General features: G+C 37.9%; 1 protein-coding gene across 6 annotated transcripts in view; it reads right to left on the bottom strand.

Moving 5' to 3' along the window:
• Window positions 1-21,160, bottom strand: part of acot7 (acyl-CoA thioesterase 7) — a 213,957-nt gene that overhangs the window by 133,960 nt on the left and 58,837 nt on the right. For 3 of the 6 annotated variants that reach the window (XM_077224585.1, XM_077224583.1, XM_077224587.1), the window contains exons 4-7: window positions 19,049-19,140; window positions 10,787-10,901; window positions 10,352-10,366; window positions 10,064-10,150 (exon numbers count right to left, since the gene is read on the bottom strand). In XM_077224585.1, coding sequence (XP_077080700.1) covers window positions 10,064-10,150; window positions 10,352-10,366; window positions 10,787-10,901; window positions 19,049-19,140 — 309 coding nt within the window. The remainder of the gene's footprint in view (window positions 1-10,063; window positions 10,151-10,351; window positions 10,367-10,786; window positions 10,902-19,048; window positions 19,141-21,160) is intronic. The other 3 variants (XM_077224586.1, XM_077224584.1, XM_077224588.1) reach the window with 1 other exon arrangement.

Raw genomic sequence — 21,160 nt, 5'->3', positions numbered from 1 at the left:
GTGAATCATGAAGAAACAACATGTCATTATTATTATTATAAGGAGCTAAGTGCCCTTAGGGATATCAGTTAAGACCATGTGTCAAGTCATGTCCAAAACCAGAGGAATCCTAGACCCAGGGCGGGTCCTCACTAAGCAGACTCCAGAGGATGAGGTGGAAGCCTACAACAGGTATTTGAGAGGACCGCAACTGGCCTGAAGAAGATTGGGGTGCCCTGTTGGCACCTTTTTTGATGGGAGAAGTAGGTAAGGACTGCCCAGTGTATGAGCGTTACTGGCCTCTAGTCAATTGAAAACCCTCTCAAAGGTCTAAAATACAAGTTAAGCAAAGCTCCAAGAAAACCCCAGTTCCCTCCAGGGCCAGGAATCAGAGAGTGAGTCTGTGATCCCAGAAAAAGTAGTGGTAAATGGCCACTCTGAAAATGAAACAGAGAATCCCTCCACCAGCAAAGACTTCTGAGTTCCCCCAAGCTGAAGTGATGAAAGTGGCCGGCCAGGGCAGTTTGGCACAGCTCAGCTACAAGACCCTAACCTCGAACAGGCTTGGTGATGCATCAAGGTTGTTGACGACCAATTACTGGAGGGGGTAAGTGAACTAATCTATCCACATTTTGCTGTTAAAAAAATACCTTACTATAGCAGGTCATTAAGATTGAAGATGAAGTTGTTGAACAGCTGCTGATACCTAAGCCCTATATCTCCAGAGTAGTGTACTTGGCTCATTTGCACCTTCTGGGTGCCCACCTGGGAACAGAGAAGACATATGAATGCATACTGGGGAGGTTTTACTGGCCAGGGGTGCAGCAAGGAGTTGAAGATTCCTGTATACAGTGTGCAACCTCCCAGAAGACCAGCCCAAAAGTAATCTATATCAACCCATTGATTCCTTTACCCATTATCGAGACTCCATTCCAAAGAATTGCTATGGATATCTTGGGTAACATTTTGGTTATACTGAATCACACCACCCAATATTCAGAGGCCATACCCCTACGGGCAGCAACTGTTAAAGTGGTGGCCAGAGAGATATTCCAGCTTTTTAGCCAAGTAGGCATTGCAGAGGAGATTCTAACAGACCAGGGTATCCATTTCATGCCCAACGTTCTGAAAGAGAGGTGTAAACTGTAAAAGGTGAGCCAGATTTGTACCTCTGTTTATCAACCACAAAGAGAGGGGTTGGCTGAGAGGTTTAATCAGACCTTAAAGCAAATGTTGAAGAAACGGATTGAGGTGGATTTTTTAGACTATTTTAAGTCATAAAATGAGCAGGGTATATTAAAATTGAACATATGGCTTCAGCAGGCATGTTTTATGATACCAAGCAGGGCAGCGGTTCTCTGAGCCGCTAGTTGCTAGTTGGCATGTCTGTTCTTCCTATGTGGAGGAGCATATCAAATTAATGAAAGTATATATCCTTTAGGTTAAATCTGCTCATGTGAATATGTAACCCCCTAGAGTTTAACAATGTTCTACATTTTTGTTAATTATATGCAGTACCGTAGTTTCCCTGTAGGGCCGCAAAATGAACTGGTTGACTGAGAAGAAAATATTGAGAGAAGAAGACTAGATATAGCTGATAAGCACGAGGCGATCAAGCGCTGTTTTTGAAGTACTAAAATACGCGATTTTCTGACAAAAAAGAGTTTAAACTTTTCATAAGATTTATGAAGTATGTTCGTGGGTTCAAAATAAAAGGAATTCCCTTTGATGTTATTGAGGAACTTCAGCGAACACTGCTGAGTTTCTGTGTTAAGAGAAATGTTTAGTTGATGTGCTTTAACTGATTAACGATCAGAAAATTGTATATACGTTATATTGAATGAAAAAAAAGGTCAGTAAAAGATGATGTTAATGGAATTTTGTTTTTGTATTTGAATTGTTTATACAAACGGATGATGGAGAAACTGATAGATTTAATTCTTGATACATTTATTTTATGATGTTCCCCTGATACATTTATTTTATGATGTTCCCTGTATGTAAGAAAAAAAAAGTATTTCTACATGAAAGTGAGTATTTTGAAGTGCAGATGATAAATCTGTGCGTTGAACAGATTTATTTGTGCGTAATGAGTATGCTCGTGTCGTGTACAATGTAAGCTAACACGTGTATGAACGTGAGTGATGCTTTTGCGATTTCATTTACTCGTGAGTTTATTGAATGAAAAGCATATTTTAATTTTGAGAGATGTTGACTGTGAATTGTGTTTCGTGTAGATTGTTTTTTGTTGCCTGATTCCATTCTGTGAAAAGATCAACTGTGAGCCATGGCGAGCCAGACCGTGATTTGGTGAAGGGCCTAACGTTACTGTGTCTACTGACGTTCAACCCGGACCAGTTTGCATCGTGGGATTCATTTCAATTAGGCTACAGCTAAGCTGTTACTTGATACACCCACTACCCGGGTAGTAGAAAAAGGCCTTACATATACAATTAACCTTACGCACACACATATCAACTTTCAAAGGAACCAGGAGGACTTTTGGACATTTCTTTTAATTTTTCTTTATTTTCATTTGTTCCCCTTTTATTCTTGGATCTTCTGTGCACAACCTGGACTAAATATCGCTTTTCTCCATTTCAGATAGTGTTGTGACGAGACCTAAATATACTATGCAACTGAAGCATTTGTTTATTACTATTTGGGGCGGCAGTGGCTCAGTGGTTCATGTAGGTTATCTACAAACTGAAAGGTTGGTGGTTCAATCCCTGGTTCCACCTGACCAAGTGTCGAGGTGTCCATGAGCAAGACACCTAACCCCAACTGCTCCCGACGAGCTGGGTGGCGCCTTGCATGGCTGACACCGCCGTCGGTGTATGAATGTGTGTATGAATGGGTGAATGTGAGGCAACTATGTAAAGCGCTTTGGTGGCCATTCGGTCTGTGAAAGCGCTATATAAATGCAGTCCATTTACCATTTTTACCATTTATTAAGTTGCTTCATGTACAATAAATGTGCTGGCTGTTAGCTGATTTACACTTTTCGGCCTAAACTTTATTTCTATTTTCCTAGAGTCGAACCTAGTCATATATATTCAGAGTAATAGAACACTTATGGTGTTCTATTGACAACTTTAACAGTGTTACAAATAGTTTGGTTGTGTTTGTTTTATGTTTGAGAATAGATATGACTATTTTTCTCACTTGAATTCCTCTGCAACTAGTAATATTCTAAATAAACTCTCAGAGGCAACAAACACTACATTAAGGCAATTCTAAGATAGCATTCTTATGTGCCGTGACTCGCGTGTGCTTAAAGCCTGTCAATCAACATTAGAGCACCACCCTCAGGCTGAAAAACGCAACCTCTGCCAAGAGTGTTCAGCGGTTAGAATATAAAGCTTATAAAATGTTTGATAAACTAGCGCCTAGACCTAGAATCTGCCCTATAAATAATTGCAATGTAGTCAAAACACCTTTTGTCCACATCAGTCTGGGAGTTGCTTTATTGAAAAGTACTTAGACTGACTAGGGACATGAATATCCCATCTCACAATATGATAAAGTTTTAATTATTGCAAGATCTAATCTTTTTGCATTGCTTAAATGAGTATTTACATTTAATTATAATAACAGCACATTTGCATTGAGAATGAACAGGCAAGCACAGCACTAATTTCTTAGTCATCCAACAGTTTTCCATGGCAGAGTCTCAGAGAACCAGATTCATGGTGATAAAGGGATATTCTCCCATTAAAGATAAATGGAAAAGGTGGTGGATTATGGCTACAGTGATAGGGTGATGCATGGATGGCCTGGAATAAGCTGGAAATTTCAGTCAGCTACTTATATCTTGTTATGATTATGTGTGGATTTTTCTCAATTTAAAAAAATGCAAAGAACAGACTTGAGTTCTTGTGGAGACCTGTCTTGCTATGCTAACTCGGAAGGACACAGAACGTATCTTTGTGAGAACTGAAATGTGCTGATCTTGATGCTGACTGTCCACCCAAAAATGAAAATGCTGTCATGAATTACTTACCCACGTCAATCCAAAGACTTTTGTTCATCATTGAAACACAAATGAAGATAGTTTAACAAAATCTGAGATGTCTGTCCCTCCATTGAAAGTGTAAACTCTGACACTTCAAACCGTTCATGAAAGTGAAAGTGACACTTCAAACCGTTCATGAAAGTGAAAGTGACACGTGATGGCCATGTATGGTAACCCACACTTGGAATTTGACCTCTGCATTTAACCCATCCAAGTAAGTGCACACACATTTGGAGCAGAGTAGTGAACACACACACACTGCAAACGTGGATACACACACCCGGAGCAGCGGGCAGCCTTGAGTGGCGCCCGGGGAGCAATTAGGTGCTAATTGGTGCTTGCCTTGCTCAAGGACACCTAAGTCATATTCCTGCCGGTACTGGAATCGAACCAGCAACCTTTGGGTCACCAGTCCAACTCTGTTACCATTAGGCCACCATTAATCTAAAGGTTCTTCTTAAAGCTCCAGTAGGTAGCTTTTGTAAACAAATATTTGTTAAAACTGTCATTATGTCCTGAAAGTAGAATATGAGACAGATAATCTGTGAAAAAAAATCAAGCTCCTCTGGCTCCTCCCTGTGGTCCTACTGCCATTTGCAGAAATACACCGCTCCCGGTCAGAAACAACCAATCAGAGCCAGGAGGAATGTCTTAGCAGTGTCAATCACGCTCGTGTACGCGCTGATCACCCCTCTCTTGCACAGCGCGAGCGCGTACCGTCGTTCGTGACTCTCCTGTTCAAACTCGTTCATCCAAATGAACAAATCTTTTTTCGAGTCATTTCGTTCATTCAACGAACGAAATGACTCGAAAAAAGATTTGTTCATTTGGATGAACGAGTTCGAACAGGATCACGAACGTGCATCACAGAACAGAGCAAGGCGAGCATTTGTGCTTATAAAACTTAAAGTTTTTTATTTATTTTTGAAATGACCGATCGTTTCACTAGATAAGACCCTTATTCATCGTCTGGTATCGTTTAAAACCCTTTGAAGCTGCGCTGAAACTGTCATTTGGTCCTTGAAACGTTTGTGTCCTATTGAAGTCCATTATATGGAGAAAAAGCCTGGAATGTTTTCATCAAAAAACTTAATTTCTTTTCTACTGAAGAAAGAAAGACATGGACATCTTGGATGACATGGGGGTGAGTAAATTATCAGCAAAAGTTTTTTTTTTTTAAGTGAACTAATCCTTTAACGTTATCTTAGTAGCTATAACTTATAGAAAGAGTGCAACCTTATAAAGTTACATGTATTGCAAAATACATAATGATTTGAGGACCAACTTTGTAGTCAAAGTATGGGCAGGCCATAGTCAATGTAAAGCATATTGTTGATGTTTCGTCCCTATTAGTGAATGTTCCATAACTGTTTATAATCCACCGTCATCGGTGGTCCTGCTTACTAGCCTGCGCGTTCACGGCAGGCTCCGCTGTGGGGGAGGAGCTGTGGAGGGAGGGCTGTAGCGTAGCGGAGAGCAAGGGGGTTGGACCTGTAAGTTGTGCTTGATCAAATTTTCAGGCTAAGTCAACATTTTCTCAAAACTCTCTACTGCAGCTTTAAGAGACACAATCACTTTATGTGATTAACAGATTTAATTCAGGCTGTTATTCATTGATCAGTGAACATACATGGAGCACTCAAATTTGATAAATGGAAGCTCAAGCATGCTTGATGAGCATTCTTGTGTGTCACACCAGGATGTTTAAGCTTCTGCAAGATCCAATGAGGTTTGTAATTGATGACAGAATTTTATTTTTGGATTAACTATCCCTTTAAGTAGTGTGACAGCACCACCCAATGCACAATACATAACACATATTACCACAAACAAATGTCATAACCAACTAAAATATGTACATTATTTTTATATAATTGTATCTTTTTTTTTTACCACATGTGTGTAAATTAGTATGTATATTTAATGTGTATATTTCATGTTTTGTCAAAAAATATTATTTTTTAATAACCCAATAAAATGCACTGCAGGCTTTCTCCATGTCATTATTTATCATATTATTTAATAGAATTCTGGGATTACTAACACTTCTCTCAAGTCTGCATTCGACACATCATCAATATCAAAACACATCCAGGTACTTTCATTCATCAATTCAAAAACAAAACAAAAAAAACCTAGGTGCTTGCTCTTGCAAAACTTGCGGCCGCATGGTTTTCAGGGTGTTGCTGTGCAGTTGCTAATATGTTTCCGAGTGGTTGTTGGTGCATTGCGGTGCGGATGCTAGTGTGTTCTGGGATAGTTGTTATGGTCCACTTCCAAGATTGTATGATATCCATGTCACTAGCAAGGGTGTTTCCTTAGTAGCCAAAAAAATAGCAAGGGTGTTGTCTTGCTTTATGAAATATGATTAATTTTTTTGTTGCATAAAACATATCTAAAATATTACTGTCTAACAGCTGCACTAGCAAATAAAATATCAGGGGAAGGTATTGTCACTTTTGCCTCCCTGGAGATCATCGTATTCTCAGTGAGCTCTTATAAAGCATGTCATGAATTAGAGAGGGAACTGCTAGATACAGAAAATAGTCAGTCTCCATTGCACTACAACTGGCTGATTATCCTAACAATGCAATAATGCCTGCCTATTATGCTCACAGTCAGTCCACAAATCAACCTCAATGGCTCAAACTGGCAGAAATGAACTGATTACAAGAACTAATAAACACTTCACCCACTCACTTTCAGCCCCATCTGAATCAAATGAACTTGAATTACTGATATGTGATTGATGTAGTTTTTAGTGAGCACTCAGTTCTCTCATTTACAGACGTCCTCCCATTTCTTGTTCTGCTTTCCCTTTCACACATTATTGATGCACCATAACTTTTACTTTTATCCTCCCTTCCTTCTTACTAATATGTGATAAATACACTGTGTGTGTGTGTGTCATTCAAGTTTTAAAACCTGAATAACTCAATTGTTGGGCTTGAGCTTAGTCCAAAAAAAAGAGAAAAAATTCACTAAATTAAATTTAAATGTCTGGTAGGAGACATTTTAAATATCTAAAATTAAGGTTTAGATTTAACTGTATGTGTCAAATATTCCCTGTTACAACATTTACATGGACTGTGCTGCTGATGCTCTTGTGTTTATGTAACTCATTTAGGTCAGTGAGTTGACTTGTCATGCATGTATAAATGGGGCAGTGGTGGTTACACCTTACCCTCTACATTGCAAGTAAATGCGACTAAATTTTGCTCTAAATAATGTCTGTCATTAGCCACTGACTAAAAATTGTTCGATTTCACTCACAAGTGACTGTGTTAGAGGATAGGAACATGTTTAGAACATATATTTTCACTGCGTATTGTTATGACCGCCTACACTAGAACACTCTGATTGAGTGTTAGTGATGGGTCCCTCATAAACTATTCGTTCGTTTAGAATGACTCTTTTTTTTTTTTTTTTTTTCTCACATGCAAAGAGAGAGAAAGCGAGAGAGTCTAACATACACATAGAATGATGCAGTAAATGAAAATGCCATTCTTTTTTTGTTTCGTTTTTTTATTATTATTAGTCTGAATGATCCATTAGATCAGGGGTTCTCAAACTTTTTGTGTGTGTGGACCACTATTTGTAATCAAGAATTTTCGCGGACCACCTCATAGTCCTACCTGAATTAATCCGCACCTCTAAATAGGCTTACTAGCACTAAAACTATAACTGGTCATCACATCAGTACAACAGGCTTGTTAAAAGAAAGTTTACTGCACACAACGGCTGCCGCATATTTTATTTATTTATTTACTCAAGCGCTCGAGGGCATAATCAGGATGGGGTGGGGGGAGGATTGGTTGAGGGGGTTGTTTCAGGCTATTTTCTGATTGGTTATTGTGTAGCTCGACTAACAACACCAGGGGAGACGCGCTTGATACCTGACGCCGGTTTCACACTGCACACGTTAGCAGCGCGTATTTTCTTCGGCACCCATGTTAACCCCTAAAATCCACTGGATCCATCTACGGCGCGGAACGTCAGCGTCGCGGATGCCGGAGCTAATCGCAGCCATTATAGTCAATGCTCTTAACCCCTAAAATCCATTGGATCCGTCTACGGCGCGGAACATTAGCGTTGCGGATGCCGGAGCTAATCGCGGCCATTATAGTCAATGCTCTTAAGTCCACCAGCTGCAGACGCAGCGCGTCTCAGAAGCGTCTCTCCGCTCCGATCCACAGAGAATAGGTAGCAGGTCTATTTTCGCCGCTTGCCGCGTCAAGCAGCACAGAGTACATCATACCGGGCAGGAAGTCAGACACAGAGCGGCATAGAGGATCCGGTCGATTTTCAAATTAAACACCCTGTGGAGACCAACGCTCCGCTGCTGAAACGCGTCTGAGACCCTTCCAGTGGACTTTGACGCGGAGCTAGGGACGTATTAGAGGGTAACAGATTAGAGCATTCACACCGCACGCAGAGGCGGCGCGGCAGCGCGAAACAGGAGCAGAGCAGTAGCAGCAGTGCCGCGATAGTTTCGGCGCCCAGTCTATTTTTGCCGCGCCGCTTACGCTGAATTAAAGTGACATGCCCAAACTACAAAAACAAAGATGAACCAAAAGTTATACAATACATTAATTAATAAAATAAGCTTCTTGACAAGTCTTTTTTCTTAAATGTATTTGAAAACAAAATAAAGCAATGCCAACTTACTCAGTAGGCTACTCTGTCTATACACATGTCCTGCTTCCGCTCACCGTTGGCGCTGCTTACGCTCTGCTAACGCTTGCAGTGTGAAACCGGCGTGACGGTTTGCCAGAGAAATTTTGGGCGCTGCGGCATATTAAATATATTATTTAAACAGTTTTTCTGCATGAGAAATAGGGGTGTGACGGGTATTATATAACCGTGAAACGGACGGTTATAGTTGAACACCGTCATTAGAACTCTATAACCGCCAAAACAGTGTTAATTTTTACAATTTTTTTTTTTTTTTTTATCATAGAGAATGTTTATACTAATATCAGCTTACGAGGGAAACGGAGGCGGAGCTAGTGGTGGTGCTTCTGCTGGAGATGATTCGGGAGAAATCTCTGCCCCTTTACAGAGCGCGCGCTGACACGGAGTATAGCCTTGTTTATACTGGGCAAGACCCCATTTCGCATTGCTGTGTGCACAGCTTTTTTTTTTTGTAACAGCGCGATGAACGACTTCAAACCGAATCTGCCCGAGCATGTAGCCTACGTCTCACTGCACCGACCCCTTGCGCGTCTAAATTGCAGCTCATTGCAAAGATTTTTTTGGTAAGGTTTTGTTTACTGTGTGTGATTTAAAACAAAGCACGTTCATTGTAAAGTTTTTTTTTTGTTAAGGATTTGTTTACTGTGTGTGATTAATTTAATGGAAAGCACATTCACTTCTAGTCGTCTTGCTGTTCATTTTAAATAAAAGTAGAGGAAGTAGATTAGTGTCTGCTCCTTTATTCAAACTAAGTTGTCCTATAAAAACCATAGACTGTGATAATAACAGACGAACGTCGCATTTATTTTTTTATGGGAATTTCCTGGTAAAATGATGGCAAAAAAATATTATTATTTTTTGCCTTTCCACGGACCACCTCTAGTACCCTCACGGACCACTAGTGGTCCGCGGACCACAGTTTGGGAATTGCTGTATTAGATATATTAGTTTACAGACACACTGCATGATCAATAGTTTAAGCATTACCACTAGTCAATAATTTTCCAAGTTCTGTTAAATATGACACGCATGCATTCGTAAATTTTCATTCACACATATTTGCCAGGTTTTAGCTATAATTACTACAAGACCACTCTCGAATTTAAACAAGATGACAGATTTCTAACTAAAATAGAACCTCACAAGAGACCGATTTGAAATTCTTATCATGGGAAGCAACTTTACCAAGGGTCACCCATACATGGCAGACAAGAAGTGCACCATAGACTTCACTAACATTCACAGTAGATAACAACAGTCTAATGTTAGCATGTTTCTAAGATGACTCTAAACGCTTTTGTCAGAACTATTTAAAACCGTTTGAATAGAAATAATAAAGTGTAATAATCATACAAGTGTTATTAAATTGATTACCTCCATGTACAAAGCCATGCAGAGTGCAGTCAGATGGGCCAACGAGGTGGATCAGACTTGACTGACTAAATGCAACAGTGTAGGGCTCTAAGGAAAAAAAGAAAATGGAGTAAAATTCAATAAAATACACACACATTAATATAATTTAATATAAAGATCTGCAAAAAAAAAAAAAATCATTACCGGAGACATTAAATAAATACATACATACATACAGTACATACTCCTGGATGTATTATTTGACAATTAACTTCATAGTTCTTTGGGGGAAAAAAAGTGTATACATACCCTTTGTCTGTCTATCTGTGCAGCATCAGAGTAAAATTGCATAAAATTATGTCAAAATGAGACTATTCATAAAACTTAGTGATAAATGAAATGTCCAACAAGCAGAGTATTCACTATATCAACAACAAAAATATTAAACATGCTAAGGAATTATGATGTTTGTTGGACATGTACTATAGAAACAGACAACAGTACCATTTAAAGTACCATAGTAAATTTTTATTCTAATCATTCAATATTATGGTATCAAAGTACCATGGTATTACCACCTGATATTATTACTGTACCATGTTATTGCCAGTGCTTTTTGCAAGATACATGTTTCACATCTGCATAATATTGACCCGGATGTGGTCAATCCATGTGATCACTAACACATCAAACACATGAGTTCAATGAGGATAAGGATGTGTAATGACATGGAGGAAGTGTTACCTGGAAGAGAGACAGACATGATGATCTCCCCATTCCTCTCTTTGGTCTCTAATCGCTCTAATTTCTGAGCTTCATATCTCTTTTTTCCTGCTTCCTCCTGCTCTGAGCTTGAGTACTGCAATGGACAAAAACATGTCAGCAGAAAGATAAAGTAACTCATTTGTAAAAAGAAAGAAAGTCAACAAGATTGACAAATGTTGGTGAATATAAGCTAAATGATTTGGCACAATAACATTTGAGTAATGTCTAATTTTACATTCTGACGTAAACTACCAGAGAACTTTGAGATAAACTACTTGTACTTGAAAATATGTGAATAGTGACAATAATAAAATATAGATAATTCTTGAAATTTGAATCGATACAAACTGCATGTCCTAATGTCACTCCTTAGAGAAGATACAATGGGTCTAATTCACTAATAATTGTGTGGATTATTTGGTATTTGCATGCACAGAACTTCTCACGAAAAATCCCCACCTAATTCACAACACGTGCGTATGCACATGAATTTGTTCTTATCCTCATTCTAATGTTAGTGAATTTGGAGTATTCTAAATGTGACAACGTGCACATGGTTATGACCATCTCCATATAAGGGCTTTCTGCACAACCTTTCCTTTACAGCCTTTCGTCGCTCTCTGCAGACGCGCTCTTGCAAGTTCCTCGAGCAATGCCAAGTGAGCCATTCTCAAAACCAGTGCAAACACAATAAACACATTTTATACAGACCCATATTACAGACCTCTGATTAGCCAGTTGTACATATGCATATATCTGCTGCTTTATTCAGAGAAACCTTGCAACTGAAGATATAACACAGTTTTCTTACTCTTTTGCTGTATAAGATTAAATTGAATTGAATTATTTTATAATATAATAATAGTAAGATCATGAAATATAATTTTTAACATGATTATAAAGGGCTGGAAATGGCTAAGATTCACTGGGGGGGACTCTTTTTTTTTTTAGGGGCCAAGCACCGAAGGTGCGGAGGCACCTATTGTATCTCTTCTTCTTCTTCTGACTGGGCGTCTATGGCAGCCCATAGAACCTTTTGCGGGAAAGTTGTTTTGGTTTGACATTCTGATAGAGGACAGTCCTAACATTAAATACACCTACTTTTGAACCGTAAGGCCGATCAACAAAATTCTTTTTTCCTCTGATTTCTGAGCTCATGACAATTCGATTAAACCCCGTGACGTCATTTTCCGTCATAAAAATATGGCCGCCATTTTGAATTGTTCCAAAAACCTACTTTTTCGAACTCGTCCTAGACGGTTTGTCCGAATTTCACCAAAATTGCACCAGATCATCTTCAGGCAGTGGGGACCAAAAGTTATGGAATTCAAGTTGATTCGTCAAACCGTTTGATAAACGCACGAACAAATTTTATGTAGTGCTTGCGAAAACAGGCGTTAGGCTGTTTCTCCACAATGCTGTATCGTATTAAGACAAAACTTGGTACATGTCATCAAAAGCATGACCTGAGGCTACATGCTGCGTTTCGGCGCAGCACCACCTACTGGTCCGGAGATACAGAAAATGGCTATTTTTGGTTATAACTTATGAACGGTTTGTCCAAAAATCATAAAAGTTGTCTTGTTAGATTCAGGGCGAGTCGACTGATATCCAATTTTCCCAGATCGGCCATTTTGACTGTCGGCCATTTTGAATTATGTGCTAAAATGCTGTATTTTCTGAATGAATAAACGAATTGTTATGAAACTTGGTATGGGTCATCAGTACGATGGCTTGAAGGAGCCTGAGAAGTTTTGAAACAGCGCCACCTAGTGGTAAAATTTATTTTTCAAATGCTTATAACTCTGAGTGTGGTTGACTGATTTTCACGGGAGTCATCTCCTTGGGTTCCTTAATCCTTGCCGAGTCCACAGATACCTAACATGCAAGGTTTCGTCTTACGGTTTGTGTAGCGTTGTGATTTAGCGCTAAAAAACATTTGCCGATATCTTCGAAACCGTTAGTCCGATCGAGACAAAACCACCATCAGAAGTTGGGAAACATAGGTCGCTGGCTGAACGCTAATGCCCAAATGCCAAAATATTGATAGTAAGTGGTAATAAAATTCAATCAAAGTCACGTGTCAGTCATTTTTGATGTGTTTTTTCATATAAATGTCTAACTCCGAAGCGAATTGAGATATTTTCACCAAATTTGGCACACACATGTATGGGCTCATTCTCAGGACACATGATAAAAATTGTGGGATTTTGCCTCTTGGTGGCACTATAAGAGAACAAAACATGAAATTCCCCTTGACTTTAATACAGTTTTTTTTATGCAAATTGCATTGCTGTAACATTATGAAACTCAGAATCTGCCACCAACACCATCCCCTGAAGGTACTCAAAAGATTGAAACAGCGCCACCTGTTGGTCAAAAGATAAAATTAAATTTCCAAACATGCTCATAACTTTTGAATAAATATGCCTATTGTAATGACATTGGTCTTAATAGAATACTTGGGTCATGCCGAGAACATAGATGCCAAGTTTGACGTATTTGGATGAACTTCCTGTCCGCCATCTTGATTTTCATTAAATACCTACTTTTTCAAACTCCTCCAAGGCCGTTTGTCCGATTTCCACCAAATTCGAATCGTATCATCTCCAGACCCTGCTGAATACAAGTTATGGATTTCGTGTTGATAGACGAAACCGTTTTCGTATACCACAGCATCAAATTTGACGCATGCGGCCAAAATGACTATTCAGACTTTATCTCTGCAATGCCTTCACATTTTGACACTAAACTTTGTATGTGTCATTGTCACCTCACTCTGACCACATCACATCTATTTCGTAACTGCGCTACCTATTTGTCGAAAGTGATAAACCATAAAATCTTATTTTTAGTTAATTAATGATTTTTCAGCCATTTTGCCAAATTCTCTTAATGTCTTTAATTGCTCCTTGCTGCAGTTGGTCTGCCACTCCCGGCCATGATCGCATCTGTTGCCTCTTCTTGCGCTTGGCCCCGGTGATGGCTGCTTCCAGCTATATTTTATATTTATGTTTTTACTTTTAACGACTTTTCAGATGTACTTAAATTAAATATTATATAATCTATAATAGCATTAAACAGGCATTAAAGATACATTGTCTAGGAATCAGCATATGTGCTACATACAGAATTGAACAGGTCACACAAACCTTTTAAATACATTTGTCCTTGGGTTAAAGAAAACAGGAATATTTTGGATGGTAGCCTCTCAGTTTAGTACTTAAAATCAACAATTATTAAACATTTAAAGGTGAATCCAGTTATAAGGGAAGCTGATGTACATTCTAAAATGCAAAATAATTTGGATAAACCTTTTTGGATAAAATTTTGTATTTCTTAAACAATGGTTCAAAGGGTTGAAATGTGATATTTGTCATTTTATGAAACTTTTTGTTGAGGATATACCATCAGCGCCGTACGCAGGGTTTTATAAATATCTTGTTAGGGGGTGTTGTCATCACCCCCTAACAAGTCAACAAGATCTTGTCAAGTGATCTTGCTAGGGGTGTTTGGGGGCAATAGATTTTCGGTTTAAAGGCCAAAAAAAATGGACGACAGTAGCTTTAAAAGCATGTCAGTGGGCAGTAGAATAAATTATTTTGTCAAGCAGATGACAGATTCTTAAACGTGGGAATCAGTTTAAATGTCGCAATGAATGATCCACACTACAAAATGGAAATCAGAATTTTTTTATGCTTATTGTAGACAATACACAATTACGTATTCGAAAAGGGAATGGCCTTAAAGGTCCCTGGCTTTTTTCATGATAACAGAGATCTAGGGGCTATGAAACATACCATATAAGTTTCAAAACAGTCGATCCACAGACAAATGCACACAGCCTACAAAAAGTAGCTGTGCCTTTTCACGAGCTGTTGTGACTTCCGTATATTTGTGATGTCAGAACTACTCAGTCACCAATGGTGGTTCACTCAGAAAACAACAGGCCAATCAGAAGAGAGGCTCTTGAATAGGGCAGGATGATTAATCGAAAAATAATCGAAACACGAAATTCAGAGCCTATAACCGACGTAATTTTACCATGTCGGTTATTTCGTTTTTTAATCCTATTAATATTTCCGTCCACTGTGTGTTAATGTACTTTCCCCTTAAAACATATTACCGCGTGTGTAGTCACACTCCGCCCCATCCAGTCTGCGACATTGAAGCAACATGAGCCCCTTTCACACAGCGCGTTGATCCCGGGAAATTGCCAGAACAAACACCTTCTGTGTGAACGCAAACACGACCCGGGATTGATGGCAGGTTGGGGACATAGTAACATTGCCGTGTTCAGTCCCGGAACGCGCGCTGTGTGAACAATTGCCATAATCAATGCCGTGTCGTAATGATGGCACTACGCCGGGATCGTTCGCCAGTGTGAAACGGTTCGTAATGCGCTAGTTTTTGATCGAATCAGAGAAAAAAATGCACAAGCGTAGTTTCTCGAGAGAAATCGCAGCTCATAAGCAAACTATAGACGCCGCTGGGACATGTCACGTGTCTTTGCGGGTTGTGTGTGTCTGTGTTAACGCACTCTCTTGATTCCGGAAAATCACTGGCAGTGTGAATGAACCAAAGTCAAACGAACCCGGGTCAAATCCCGGGCCACTTTATCCGTGTATTTTCCGGAATCTCTGTGTGAAAGGGAACTCAAACACTGAGTCAACTCAGCAACAGGAGCCGCTTGTACCAAAGAAACACGCGAAAAAAGAGAGAGACTGACAAACGCCCAGCAACAAGTGCCTCCACTCCACAAAGCAGGTTTCGATAACACAAGCATTTACAAATGCTACACAATATGAAATGGATTCATTTTTTTAGTTTTATACAAGTTATATTTTACTTTTAAGATGGCAATATTTACAATAATTTATTTTGTTTACAAAAATAACTATTTTCTACATTTTGAGGAAACTTTCTATTTACATTAAAACTTAATTACTTTTTTATTAGACGTTTTTATTTCAAGCATTGTATGCTTTGTTTGATTCAATTGTTTGAAATATTTAATAAGTAAGCATTAAAAGCTATCTGTGTGTTTCCTTATTTTAGAATCACAAAGATAGGATTTTGCATTCTTTCATTCAAAAAGAATGCCAGCTGAGGAAGTTCAATTTGTCACAGGAGCTGCTGATTCAGTTCTACTCAGCCGTCATCGAGTCTGTCTTATGCACATCCATCACTGTCTGGTTTGGTTCAGCTACCAAATCAGACATCAGGAGACTACAACGGACAGTCCGGTCTGCAGAGAGGATCATTGGTGCCCCCCTGCCATCCCTCCAGGACCTGTACTCTTCCAGAGTGAGGAAGAGAGCAGGTAAAATCATCACAGACTCCACTCACCCTGGTCACCACCTGTTTGAACGGTTACCGTCAAGACGGAGACTTAGATCACTGGCCACAAGAACATCTCGGCACAGGAACAGTTTCTTCCCTCAGGCCATTTCCCTTCTGAACAGACCTCCCAAGACATACGCCTCTAAGTGCAATACTCCCACTGTTTAGTGCAATATCCTACAATTCAGGTGATACTTATACTTATATTTAGATTTATTTATTATAATATTCAAAACACTGTAAATATGTTCATAATCTGTAAATCTTCAAATGTCTATTCTGACTAAACCTAACTGTGATACTTTTTATTCTCATATATTTATATTTTTATTCTTTATTCTTATAATTTGTACTATTATGTTTCATGTTTCTTGTTGTATTTGTATAGTCCACTGGAAGCCTCAGCACCAAAACAAATTCCTTGTGTGTGCAAGCACACTTGGCAATAAAGCTCTTTCTGATTCTGATTCTGAAAAAAAAACGTGAACATATTTACAGTATAAGCCTTGCCAGTGACACATGAGAAAGATTTTTTTTTTAAATAATCGTTCAATAATCGTAATCGAGGTAACTTGTTCGATTAATCGCGATTATGATTTTAGCCAAAATCGTCCAGCCCTACTCTTGAATATTAAGTACACAGGCCAACATTTACCTGTTCTTGGCAGAGCTCCTGAGAAAGGAGCTGTAAAAATATATTGATTTTGGTACTTCAGGGTTCGTACACCAAGGTCAAATTCAAGCAATTTTCAAGCACTTTCATGGTCCATTTTAAAGCCTTTTCCAGCACATTACAGCACCATAAATTGCATACCAATACGTAGTCAAAATTATTATTTAGTGTTTTTATCATATTAAAGAGATAATGCTATAAACAGGCAATATTGTGTTTCGTAATAGCAGAAGGATCAGATATTTAAGCAAATCACAAGTTTTATTTTTCAAAATGTATCACTGTCTAAGTAGATAATGCCTGTGAATAATACTGTTTTATTATATTAATGTCCGAATATTGCTTCCCAGATAATGATTTTCAGGCTGAAAACTGAAGAAATTTCAAGGGCTGAAAATATGAAGACAGGATTTGAACAGATATTTTACAGGCCTTTTGGGACACATTCTTGATATAGACAAGATTTGAACAAAATCTGAGATAGTTCAAGAACAACCTGTATTTAAATTTTAACCCAGAAGACTGCTTCAGGCTATCCTACAAGTTAGGCTACTTGTATGACACTCCATCTGACACGATTTCTGTTTAGCAATCAACGATTGTTGTTATAGTAGTTAACGTTACAGTTTCTGTGCTGTAACTTTGGCTATGTTCACTGAATATTCCACAAATGAACGTGCTATAACGGACATCCAATACTAACATTACATTATCACACCAAGTACTCTCAGTCACAAATGGCCCTTTCAGACAGGACGTTCAACTTTTGGCGCTGCGCTCTGTGATGATTACCGACGCGGTCAATAGAAACGGGGCATCCAAACGAGCGCGGAAATCAAAATGAAAACTCCACATACTTTTGCTCTGGCCAGCGTAGCGCAAATCGCTCTGTATCTGAAGGGTTACATTTTATTTCTCCATTTAATAAACAAACTATTCAGTCAGATAGGTATTTGTTGTGAGAGAAATACAGTTACAATTTCAAGCATTTTATCCAAAATTTAAGCACGTTTCAAACCTTGAAAACACAACATCAAAATTCAAGCGTTTTCAAGGATTTCAAGCACCCGTACGAACCCTCTACTTATACCGCAAATATATATTCTTAAGGACATCAAAACCTAAAATAAAACTTCAGAAAGTTGTACAATATGGGACCTTTAAATAAATGATTCAAGGATTATTTTGCATAGATGTTAGGTTTCAATCAAATGTCAATACAATCCTTCTGTTTCCAGAGGCATATGAGCAATAAGTATGAGAAAGATAAGTTTCAGCTAGCCTACTTTTTCTATCCTAAATTAATCAATGTTTTTGGACTAATCTGTTAATTTAATGGTTCAATTGTTTTCTCATGAAGACAGTCACTTGTCGCCATCTACTGGCTTAATGATGCAAGTTGCGCAAACACAGACAATAATAATGGCAATATGAAGTTTTTTTTAAAAACGTTGCATGTTGCTACCTATACATGTTGTTCTATTCTAATTTAATCCTCTGAAATAATTTCAACTGCTAATTCAATTCAATTGGATTATCTTTTATTTTCCCAATATGCATATCTGTCATATTAACAGAACACATTTAACACATAAGGAAAACCAATTGTTTAGTCAATAATTCAAGAGGGTCCATACTTTAAAGATCTTGATTCTAACTTTTACTTGGCCTTATGAAAAAGTAGTTCTTGTAATTGTTTAATACAGTATTTGTTACAATAAGAATATAATTACAGGTAGACTATTGATGGGTCACATTTGAACTTTTTCTTTCTTTTTTTAAAAGTCTATACCCTTAACAGATTATTTATTATAAATTCTACAAGTTAGTTAAAATATAGCCTACTACAATAAAAAAATAGAACTTGATACATTGTAGTAAAGGTGGTCATGAGAAGTTTAAAAAGCTTGCATTTTACAAGCTTTGCAAGCTTGCAAAGCTTGAGGATGTTTTCCCCTCGTTTTTTTTCAAACAATAGGAACTGGAACGCCGTCCCCCCATTTCCAGCCCTGATTATAAGGCCGCAAAAAGTGCTTTTTGCATACGTGTGGTTTCAGTTGTTCCTATATTTTTTCATAAATTTAGAATAAATTTTAGTACGAAAGTTTTTGATGGATCATCATTTCTTCATGAAAACTTTCTTACATAGATTTCACGCAAAAAATTGTGCGTACGCATGCTTAGTGAACGAGACCCAATGTGTTCACTGATGTACAGACTCTTACCTCAATAGGAGGAACTTCGATGACTTTGGTCACATTTTGAAGGGAGAGTGGGACATACCACAGCGTTGCCTTGTTGGTCACTTTTTTGGTACCTACCAAAATGCAAAAAATAATATCAGCATTATCAGAAGTGAATATGAACTCAAAAATCTCTTCAAATTCAGTGCATTTATCACATAAAGAGTGATAAAAGTAAAGGTATAGTAATTGCAAACAGGGCCATCGCTAGAGGGGCAAAAGATGGTGATGATTCTAGGCCCCCCCTGCTTTCAGGGGGTCCCTGCGATTTCAACCAAAGGGGGCCCTAGGAGACCCTAGTTATAGTAATTGTAACATGTTTGTTGCACTTGAGGTTCTCTAAAAAGCACAGGAGCTGTTGATATTTTTTTCTAAAAGGTCATAAGTTATTGCCAAAAATATATTTGACAATATTTCCAATAAACGGAAAAGACCAGATCCTCCAAAAAACTCTTAGGGAAGTGATATGTTGCCACTAGTTTCTGGTGTTGTCATGGAGACTTCAGCATCTCATAGTGATGCTAGTTTCCTCTCTAAAGAGCAAGTGAGGCTATTTTGGGTAGGCTGTATTTATTAGACACGAGAGGGATTTGAGAGAGGAAAACTTGTGCTTGAGCAGATAAGTACACAATTAAGGCCGTCACAGAGAAGGGCAAACCTTGAATTAATGAAACTATCAATGAGTGTGATAATGACACACCAAACATAAGGAAATTCTGGATTTAATTAGCATTCTAAAATCTTGAGATTTTTAAGGTTTGGTTTCCTTCAAAGAATGCTATTTGGGAAAAGTAATCCTCACATATATGCAACTAATAATTTCAATTTTAAGAGAACAGAATTAAAATTAACAATAATTTGCTAAAACTGAAGATGATTTTTTTTAGGAATATACATTGCATTGTATTTACAGGGGCGAAAATTTCATCAAAATGTTGGGGGGGACAATAAACATAATTCTCAAGAGCAATTTTTGAAGGGGACACCAATAATACAGGCAAAATTGTACTTGCAAGGATACGTGTACACCGAGGAAAGCCTTGCTACTATTATTAGTGTAGCATGGAGACCGTTCCATTATCCTTCTTCTCAAAGTTTCTTTCTGGTTTAATGAAAAAGCTGACTAAATTTACCAAAAAAATTCTTCAAAACCATACATTTTTTTGTAAATATGTTGTTTTGTGTAAACAACTTATTTACAAAAAATGTATGGTTTTGAAGAATTTTTTGGTAAATTTAGTTAGCTTTTTCATTCATCAAGCCACCAAAATACAATGGATTTTTTTTTACATACCTTTAAAACAACCGAATCAAGCCCAGTGTATAGTGTATATTGTGTATAGATAATGTAGAAAAAGTGACGCAATTTGACGCAACTGAGATAACGGGAACCAGGTTTTATTTACTACGGAAAAGTCGATTGGGGTCATAGACCCCAAAGATAAATGAGGGTTAAAGTAGCATTTAGATGTTTTTACACAGACATACATAATATTATGATGCTTTAAAAATAAAATGTTAAATATTTATATTTGAAATGATTTAAAACATGAAAAGATACTTTAAATGTGAAATTAAAACCGCCAGTAGGAGGCAGTAAGTCACTGTTAATGAGTGAGTCATTGAGATTCATTCAACTGATTGTTCAAAAAGCTGATTCATTCAGTAAGAAAACACCTCGGTGTGTTTCTTCAGTGCTGTGGCTTAGTTTAACTATTTTCGTTGGTAATATGGTGTCTAAAATGTACATCACTTAATATTAACTTCTTGTTTATTAAACTTGTATAAATCAAAATCACATTTGTTATCATGCTGATATCTGGAGAAAAACTGCAGTCTTCGTGTGATATTATATTAGATTAACATATCATATTATCAACTATCATATTAAATGATATAAACCGACTATATCACAGTAAAAGCGTTAAAATCTAAATGCGCAACCGGACTAGTCTAATCTACAAGACTGACGTTAACGTTACATCACTCTATGGGTGTGGGTGGATATACTGTAAGTTATTAAACAAGCTAGGTAAACGCAGACTGTATTAAACAAGGGTAACTCGCTAACATAGCAGACTACATCAGTGACAA

The sequence above is a fragment of the Siphateles boraxobius genome, unplaced genomic scaffold (assembly GCF_051911475.1).
Source record: "Siphateles boraxobius isolate OS27281-9 unplaced genomic scaffold, OSU_SipBor_1 9, whole genome shotgun sequence".
Lineage (NCBI taxonomy): Eukaryota > Metazoa > Chordata > Actinopteri > Cypriniformes > Leuciscidae > Siphateles > Siphateles boraxobius.
The sequence above is the reverse complement of the archived record's forward strand: the minus strand, read 5'-3'. Positions and strand labels throughout refer to the sequence as shown.